The 8550-nt window shown below is 46.5% G+C and overlaps 3 protein-coding genes across 3 annotated transcripts; 2 read left to right on the forward strand and 1 right to left on the reverse strand.

Annotated features, from left to right (window-relative positions):
* The first annotated feature begins 84 nt into the window (after positions 1–84).
* On the forward strand, positions 85–1742 carry LOC120455314. The gene is made up of 2 exons (XM_039641364.2): positions 85–392; positions 594–1742. The coding sequence occupies exons 1-2, from the start codon at positions 214–216 to the stop codon at positions 1450–1452; spliced, it is 1038 nt and encodes a 345-aa protein (XP_039497298.1). The 5' UTR covers positions 85–213; the 3' UTR covers positions 1453–1742.
* A 932-nt stretch (positions 1743–2674) lies between these two features.
* LOC120455313 (ATP-binding cassette sub-family F member 2) lies at positions 2675–6582 on the reverse strand. The gene is made up of 5 exons (XM_039641363.2): positions 6353–6582; positions 4383–5051; positions 3818–4323; positions 3215–3751; positions 2675–3105 (listed from the first exon to the last, which is right to left on the reverse strand). The coding sequence occupies exons 2-5, from the start codon at positions 5041–5043 to the stop codon at positions 2974–2976; spliced, it is 1836 nt and encodes a 611-aa protein (XP_039497297.1). The 5' UTR covers positions 5044–5051; positions 6353–6582; the 3' UTR covers positions 2675–2973.
* Positions 6583–7146: 564 nt separating this feature from the next.
* LOC120456982 lies at positions 7147–8454 on the forward strand. Its single transcript, XM_039644131.2, has 2 exons — positions 7147–7573; positions 7635–8454. The coding sequence occupies exons 1-2, from the start codon at positions 7241–7243 to the stop codon at positions 8193–8195; spliced, it is 894 nt and encodes a 297-aa protein (XP_039500065.1). The 5' UTR covers positions 7147–7240; the 3' UTR covers positions 8196–8454.
* Positions 8455–8550: the final 96 nt, after the last annotated feature.

Genomic DNA, 8550 nt, shown 5'->3' on the forward strand with positions numbered 1-8550 from the left:
TTAACTGCGGTTTGGCTGCGATTTGATGCATTTTCGGTGCTGTTGAGCAGTGTATACCGCTTTCGATCTAGTATATTCCTCAGCGGTCCATGGCATGGTCATACCGCCCATGATAAAGTTTCCACAAATAACAATAATAACACAATATAGACGAAAATAATGCACAAATAACGCGGCCCCAAAGAACCTGCGCGGTGAACCACATGCAGTAGCATGGATAAACTCCGCGGCGGCACTCTGGTCGGCGGTGGATCCCCCAGCGGCGCTGGATCGACGACTCCGGGTCAGGAGCACCAGCAACTGGAGCAGTATCAGTACCCCAAAAACCTGATCGAGCAATATCTTAGGGCCTCCAGCAAGATCAAGAAGTTCGAGCGGGCCGGCTTCTTCAAGTGAGTAGTTACGGCATAAATGTGGTACTTACAGATACTTGAGATACATGCGTAATTCTATAGGTACGCTGCATTTCCATTCATTACGTTTCATTATTAGCAAGTCATTACCCAATTCAAAGCTTCTATCTAAAGTCTATTAGAAGTTCTTAAATCATGAAATCCCCGATCTTAATACTCCAATGCTTCTCTGATTCCCAGACGCTTTGCGCCCAGCGTGGTCGATGTGCAGGCGGACTTCCAGCGACTGGCCTACAGCTTCGAGGAGTCGGGCATCCTGCAGTACGCGGCCATGTGCCACATTGGGTATGCCAAGTGCGAGTCCTACGGTGGCGCACCGCAGCGTGAATCGGAGGCTTATCTGCGGGCAGCGAGATCCTTCCTGGCGGCGCACAACGAGTCCGGGCAGCTGCATCTGCGCACCCGCCACTCGGGATTTCGGGAGGGAGCGCTCCATTGCTATCACCGTGCGGCGGATCGAGCGGTGGACGGATGCGTCTTCAAGGCAGCCATTCTGCGAGAGTTGAAGCAGCTGCAGCGCCAGCTGGACAGCACCAGCAGCTTCGCTTCGCCCACCCATCAGATCCACGACCTGGAAATCAGCGCCGAGACGAGTGGCCAGCGCGGCGATTTCCGCAGCGCGCTGCAGCACTACGACGACATTGTAGATAATATTTACGAGCGCCGCGGTGCTGGCATGTACGGTGAACTATTGCGGCGCGTTGAGGTACTGCGTCTGTTGCTCCTAGTCCATTTGAACCTGCCTCCCGCACGCCAGTCACCTGCCCACATCAAGCTGATCGAGTACTACTACAACCTGGCGCAGTTTGAGTCGCGTCCCTGCTCGGCGGACGACGGGGGTTCAGCGGAGCGTCCGGGAGCATTTGTGCCCGAGCAGCAGCAGTATGCGCTGGCGGAGATTACGTGTGCCTGGGTGGAGCGTAAAATGTGCGATCTAAAGCACCTTCTACGCGATTTTGGAGCTGAATTCGGATCATTGAGCGGCGTAGAAAGGCAGCTTCTGGCGGTAATGCATGCGGAACTAGCCAGGAGCTACTAGATTATAGACCTAAGATCGTACTGTACATTATTTACTACTGGATCATTACCACTGAATAGCACATATAACTATCGCTTAAGTGTAACCAAGTCTACCAACTAACCTTTGAACGTGCCTACACGCATAACAATTTAAAATTAACAAACGAAAGACCAGGTGAATGCAGCAATAAAGCGAAGGTGCGAAACGCAATAAAATGTAATAGGATTTGAGCGATCACGCTTGAGATTTGTACAATAAATAAAGGAATACGAATGATAATGCGGAGATACAGATGACTAACAAACAAATTTGTTTCTTATCAATCCAACAGATGTTCGAGAAACCATTAATAAAGAAGCCAAGGGATTTGCAATATTTTGGTCATTTAATTTGTTTATTTACCTTGTCAAGCAACTTCTGTTTTTTTTTTTCTTAGCAATTTCTCAATTAAGTTAGCTAATTAATGCAACACTCTTCGGGTGCCACAACTGATATTCAGAATCTAATCGCATAGATTTCTACATCGCATTGTATGTTTCGTGATTTGTTTGTGTTTGCTTACAAAACGTTTTGTTTTTCGCTGGAGCTTACAATTCCAATTTGTTAAATAACCTATAATATCTGTTTGTTTATGTAATTTGTAAATTTTCATATATGTGTATATATATATGTACGTTTCATGTAATACCCATTAATCCTTTCTATGCCTGTTACACATTTCCATTTACTTTGCTTTGTATTTAAATCGAATATTGAATCGCTAAGCACTCGCCGTTGTCTTTGTCGAATCCGCGGGCAACGAAATCACGGTTCGGATTTGGGAGGGCAGTTTAACATCGTTTCTCACACGTTTTGGTTCGACTCGCTTAATCAGAACGTTAATTACATACTTCTGTTGTTGTAGTTTAAATTGTTTAATTTGTAAATATATAGTTAAGGCGTAAATAAATTACAAAAAATAAAATATATTTTTATATATATGTTTACATGAAACCTAGCGAAGAATTAAACGAAATTATATAAGCGCAAGATCACAAGCAGTTTTGTAGTTGGTTGGTTGTATTTATAAGTTATAGTTCCCGTTCACTGACGTTGCTGTTGTCTGTCCACTTTATAATTGTATATATTTATAATTTTTATTTTGTTTAATTCGACACGTAAAAAGAAAAAATTCAGCTAAAATTTGTGTGTTGCTGTTGAGTTATCAACGGTTGTGTTATGCATGGTTGTTTGTAATTGGTTTGGTTTGGGTGTTCTAGTTTTATTGTTGTCGGTAGGTTTGCCGATCGAATTGCCGTTTACATGACTTCACTATAGCGTATTGTAAACTCAAAACTAATTTCGCACAGAATGGATTGCAGCGAACGGGCAGCCCAATAGCCGGATGTCGCCCGCCGCCTATTGAAGAGAAAGGATAGTGGTCTGAAATGTCCTTATGGTTCGGGGATGTGGGTTGTGTTTGGGTGCGCGACTGTGTGTGTGCGGGTGTGTGGCCGTTGGCAGCTATCCACTAGATATGGGGTATCTATCGGATATCATCTACTTTGCCGCCTTGGCCTTCTTCTCGTTCTCGGAGGTGATCTTGTTCTTCAGATGGTCCTTGTAGTCCAGAATGCCACCCTTCCACTTGGTCACCGTCTCCTTTTCGCATACCCAAATCTCCTCAGCTACCTAGAAACGAAAGAACAACGATTAAAAACATGCTCCTCGTTTCTTTTTTGGAAAATTTATACGGTTATCTACTACCAAGGGGAAAAATAATCAAAGGTTGAACGCTTACCTGATTAATCAGACGGAAATCGTGACTAACTAGCACCATGCCGCCATCGAAATCGTTGATCGCATCGGCGAGCGCATCGATGGTCTCCATATCCAAGTGATTGGTAGGTTCGTCAAGTAGCAGAAGATGGGGCACCTGCCAGGCCAGCCAGGCGAACACCACACGACACCGCTGGCCATCGGAGAGCTGACGGATCGGACAGACCTGCTGGCGACCAGTAAGGCCGTAGCGACCAATGATCTTACGCATCTCCTCCTTCTCCTTGACGTCGGGGAAGGCTCGCATCATGTACTCCAGCGGACTGGCGTCCAAATCGAGCAGCTCGTGCAGATGCTGGTGGTAGCGGGCGATGCGCAGATGGGAGTTCTTGCGGATCATGCCGGAGGTGGGCACCAGATCGCCATAAAGCAGCTTCAGCAACGTGGACTTGCCAGCTCCGTTGGGTCCCACCAAAGCGAGACGTGTGTCTAGATCAATACCGAACTCTAGATTCTTGTAGATCCACGGTGTTTCATCGTTGTATCGGAAATTCACGTTCTACAGCAAGCATTTCATTAGTTAGTCATCTTTAACCTTTTACCAAAGTCATTAAAAGAAACCAACCTGCACCATGATCACGGGTGGTGGCACCTTGCCGCACGATGGGAAGTAAAAGTTGAGCACCTTGTCGTCGGACACCTTCTCGGTGAGTCCCTGTGCTACCATCTTGGCCAGCGTCTTCTCCTTGGACTGCGCCTGTCGCGCCAACTTGGCGGAACCGTGACCGAATCGAGCAATGTAGTTCTTCATGTGCGAAATCTGATCCTGTTCCCAGTTGTACTGCTTCATCTGGTTCTCCAGCAGTTCCATGCGGGTGCGCACAAAGGCCTCGTAGTTACCGGTGTAGTACTTGAGTCGCTTGCTCGTCAGGTGAATGATGTTAGTGCAGACACCGTTGAGGAAATCCTGCGAGTGCGAGATGAGCACCAGGATGCGCTTGTATGTCTTAAGCTCCTCCTCCAGCCATACACAAGCGTCAAGATCCAAGTGATTCGTCGGCTCGTCCAGCAACAGCAGATGTGGCTTCACAAACAGAGCGCGGGCCAAGGCGATACGCATACGCCAACCACCTGGAGGGCAACAAGAATATTACAAATTGGTTAGATATGACATCCCTTCGTGCACAAACCTGAGAAGTCCTTGGCCTGTTTCTGTTGCATGGCCTTGTCGAAGCCGAGACCGTGAAGGATGCGGGCCGCCTTGACCTCTGCCAGATCAGCGGACATATCGTCCAGCCGCTCGTAGATATCGATCAGCTGCTCCTGGGCATCGTCCTCCTCGCTCATGGCCAGCTCTTCGGCCAGCTTCTCCAGCTTAATACGCTCCTCGTCCACCTCCATGACGCACTGCAGGGCACTCTTTGAGCTGGCCGGGATTTCGCGCGTCAAGTGGAAGATGTCGATGTGCGGCGGTACGGGCACCTCCCTGCCGCCAAGGCAGGCCAGCAGCGAGGATTTACCGCATCCGTTTAGGCCAATCAGACCGTAGCGACGTCCGCAATTCAACTCCAGCATGGTGTCCTGCAGCAGCTCGGAGCCAAAGAACGTGATCGAAAAGTTGGCGATCTTGACATCGCGGGAACGCGGATGCACCGCCAGCGATCCGGTGCAGGATCGGGCCTCCGCACTGATCCGTGCCTCCTCCTCCAGCTTGGCGCACAGCTTCTCCTCCTCGGTCAGTTCGCGATCCGGAACACCGTTGACCTTCTTGGAGGAGGGTATCTGTTGGATCTTCTTGTTGCGCGCATCCTTCTTCTTCTGCGCCTCGCGTTTCTTCGCGGCGGATGACATTATTCCGGCTGCAAATGGATCAAATCGGGATATTAATACTTTACTGGTATTTTGTTCTCTGTCGGGGATTTTATTTCAATCTTTCTTTGCCAAAGGTTTTCTATATTGTGTGTTATTCAGTCGCCGCCAGTAATGACAGTAAATTAAAATCATTGACTTTCTACTTTCTGTTTTTTGAAAAACTTTTTTTTTAAGAGGTAGTTGCTGGAAAGGGTTAGATATTTCCCACAAGGTCGTAGACCCGGAACAGGTTTTAAGTTATGTTGTGGTTGTCTTATCTACGAACGCCAGACACACAATCGTTCTTTTTTTCGCGTTGATTACCTTATAAAGATTATAATAAAAGAACCCAGAGACTTCGACGACTCAGTAATACCGATCTAATCGTTGAAACGTGTATTGAACAACTTTTAATAATATTGAAACTAAACCTTCAATATTCGCTTATACTCAAATTCTTAGCCCTTGCAATATCGATTGAATACTGTTTACTTTGCACACTCTAATATTCTATTGTTCTTGATGAAGATGGCCACATTTCCTAGTTTTTGAGCCAGTTGTAATGCTCTAACAAATTATTATATTTTCGTATTTATGTATTTACCATACATTTTAATTTAAAGGAACACTTTGCAGATCTGGGCAGCACTGTGCCTGTTATTTTGGCGCCTTTATTTCTATGGGCAGCACTGTTCAATTTACAGGATCATGTTCAAGGCCACCTGGATTTGGGTTTCCCCGCTCTCTCTCTCTCTTTCTTTCTACCTCGCTTCCTCCCCGCCCACACTTGCATACACATAGATCGCGTGTAACCAACTGTTTCAACAAAGAACAAATAAAATCTGAACTCAATTTTAAAATTAGACAGCGTCAGCAAAAACTCAAAAATTTCCACTGTGCTGGCTGCGCTCCACTGTGCCGCACTCTGCCTCCCTCACACGCGCTCTCTCTTTCTCTGTTGCCGAGGGGACCACTTCTTCCTCTTCTTCTTGCGGCCGGGTTGTCTGAATGGGATGCATGATTCACTGGGACACCCTGTCCACAATGGAGCCCATTGATGGCAGTGGGAAATTGCAGGAAACGCGGAAAAACTACATTGCACGATCTGCTGTCACTATCAATCGCCCCCTCTCCATCGCACCGACACATACACCTGGCCGATGTTACAACACGCACACACGCGTACACACGTACACAGACACGCAGTCAGGCAGTCGCAGAAATGGTAAAATTGCATGTGTGTTGCGCTGCGCACATTATTGAATTTTCCACGGCGAGATGACGACGATGACGGTGTGCAATTACTCACCTTGGCGTCGATTGGACTTGACTAATTATCAAGGATGATGGGTTAGTACAGCGCGAAGGAGTATCCTTTGAAGTCCGCGAAGGATAACGGTACGGCGACGGCAACGGAACGTAACGGAACAGATCGGTTCGTTTCGGATCTCGCACACACACACGCACGCACGGAGCAGCTGCTGAAAAGTGCCTGCTGCCTGTTACCGTTTTCGGTAGAAAAAGAGAGAGACGACTGAACGGAACGGAACGGGAGAAAGGTTCCACGTGGTGGTGATGGCGTTTGGCACGGAACCCACGGAGCGGGAGAGCATTCGGTCACCAGTGCGGCAGGGTCACACTGGGGCACTTGGGCGATGGGCACACTGGCAGAGGACGGCACGGACTGGCGATAGTATCGGTAAAAATCCGTATAATTAAAGTCCAAAATTATTTGTAAATTAAAGAAACTTATTGTTTTAATTGCATATATTAATAGTCCCTTTTTTTTTATTAATTTTGATTTGATCTTTCATTGATTGAAAATCAATAGCTTGCATTCGCTTAAATTAACTCTATCAAGACTAGGTCAAATATATTTGTAAATTGCAAATTACATTTAATATTTTGTTTTCATTAAAAGATGAAGAAATAGGCACATTGCTATTACTTTGAAATTGGAAATTACAAACTTTTAACAATGTTCTCCTTAAATATTTAAAATAGCTATATAGGTTACACTTATTCACATTTTATTTAAATGTAATATAATGGTCAGCAAACAATATATATGCAGACAACGCCTTCGAAATCTGGTCATATTCAATCCACCCATCGACTGGCCACACTAAACAAGTGTAAACAAAAGTTGTGTTGTGTTTTTTTATTGGCCCAAAAAGGCCCCAATTCGGAATTGGTCATGTCCAAGCTGAGCGACACCAAGATCCCGATCACGGAGTTCCTGGAGGCATACCGTCGCCAGCCGTGTCTCTACAACTCGCTGCTGGACTCGTACAAGAATCGGGTGTCCCGTGAGGAGGCCTACGGGGCGATAATCCGTTCCCTAAAGATACCCCAACTGACGGTGGTGGACATAAAGCTTAAGATCAAGAGTGTGCGTACCGTCTACTCCAAGGAGCTGCGCATCTGGATGCGCGAGAAGGAGCTGGGAAGAAGCTACGAGCCCAAGTTATTTTGGTTTAAGTTGGCCGACTCCTTCCTGCGCTCCGTTTCCCTTTCCCACTGCAAAAGGGTAGGATTTCTCGATCTTTATTCTGGTTCTTATGTAAATCTGACATCTGGTCCACCTGCAGGGAAAAAACAAGCATGCTAGTGCTCCACCAACGCCAGTTAAAGCGGAGGAGACGACCCTGCCCCAGAGCAAACTTCTTTTCACTGCCGCCGCAGATATCAGTATGAGTGAGGATGCGCTAGAGGAAGAGGATGCAGAGGTGGATGCCGAGCCAGAGGAGTGTCCTTTGGACCGAAGCAAGCCTACAGCAAGCAGCTGCATAATTTCAATGGCTGCGGAAAATACTCGCGCCAGCAAAGCCGAGCTAATCTTGGATGATTCCTCACTCTGCCTGGTGGAGCAACCACAGCAGGAGCAACATCCTCAGGGGTGCAGCAGCTCCCAACAGCTCCCACCCACGCCGACACAACGAAAACCTAAGTACAATACGAGTCTGGACTCGGCCGGAGAGGATGAGCTAATGATTTTCGGCCAGAGCATCGCCTCCCAGCTGCGAACCATTCCGGATTCATATTCTCGATCGGTGGCGAAACTCCGCATCCAGCAGGTGCTGTTCGAGGCTGAAACTGGGCAGTTTCAGAGCTCCGATGTCAATAGCACGCAGCTCCAACATACCTTCTAATCCATAAGTCTAGATTAGGGCCAACAAGTTCCATTGTTTACATATGTGTTCATGTAGTCCCTGTGCTCAGTTCTCGCAAATCATCCCACAGGAAAATATCACCCTGGTCTATTTTTAGGGAATGTTTAAGCCTTTTGTCGTTCAGTAGTCAAGTTAATTTTTAAGAATGACGATTAAGTTTAAGAATGTAAATAACACTACAAAAATAAATACTTTGTAAGTAGTAAAACCGAGGAGGGCTACATTTTTGTATGAGAAAGAGTTAAACTCGCCATAATTCGAAATAAAGAAATACACATTTTAAAAATTACAAATTTAAAATTCAGTGATTAAAGAACTGTCGATAGTTTTACAA

The sequence above is a fragment of the Drosophila santomea genome, chromosome X (genome assembly GCF_016746245.2).
Source record: "Drosophila santomea strain STO CAGO 1482 chromosome X, Prin_Dsan_1.1, whole genome shotgun sequence".
Lineage (NCBI taxonomy): Eukaryota > Metazoa > Arthropoda > Insecta > Diptera > Drosophilidae > Drosophila > Drosophila santomea.

Excerpts from the sequence above, each read along its gene's own strand:
- LOC120456982 (XM_039644131.2), top strand. The coding sequence starts at position 7,241 with ATGTCCAAGCTGAGCGACACCAAGATCCCGATCACGGAGTTCCTGGAG. Across the intron at positions 7,574-7,634 it reads CCCTTTCCCACTGCAAAAGG|GGAAAAAACAAGCATGCTAG; the intron begins GTAGGATTTCTC and ends GTCCACCTGCAG.
- LOC120455314 (XM_039641364.2), top strand. The coding sequence starts at position 214 with ATGGATAAACTCCGCGGCGGCACTCTGGTCGGCGGTGGATCCCCCAGC. Across the intron at positions 393-593 it reads GAGCGGGCCGGCTTCTTCAA|ACGCTTTGCGCCCAGCGTGG; the intron begins GTGAGTAGTTAC and ends TCTGATTCCCAG.
- LOC120455313 (XM_039641363.2), bottom strand. The coding sequence starts at position 5,043 with ATGTCATCCGCCGCGAAGAAACGCGAGGCGCAGAAGAAGAAGGATGCG. Across the intron at positions 4,324-4,382 it reads ACAGGCCAAGGACTTCTCAG|GTGGTTGGCGTATGCGTATC; the intron begins GTTTGTGCACGA and ends GTTGCCCTCCAG. Across the intron at positions 3,752-3,817 it reads CACCCGTGATCATGGTGCAG|AACGTGAATTTCCGATACAA; the intron begins GTTGGTTTCTTT and ends TGCTTGCTGTAG.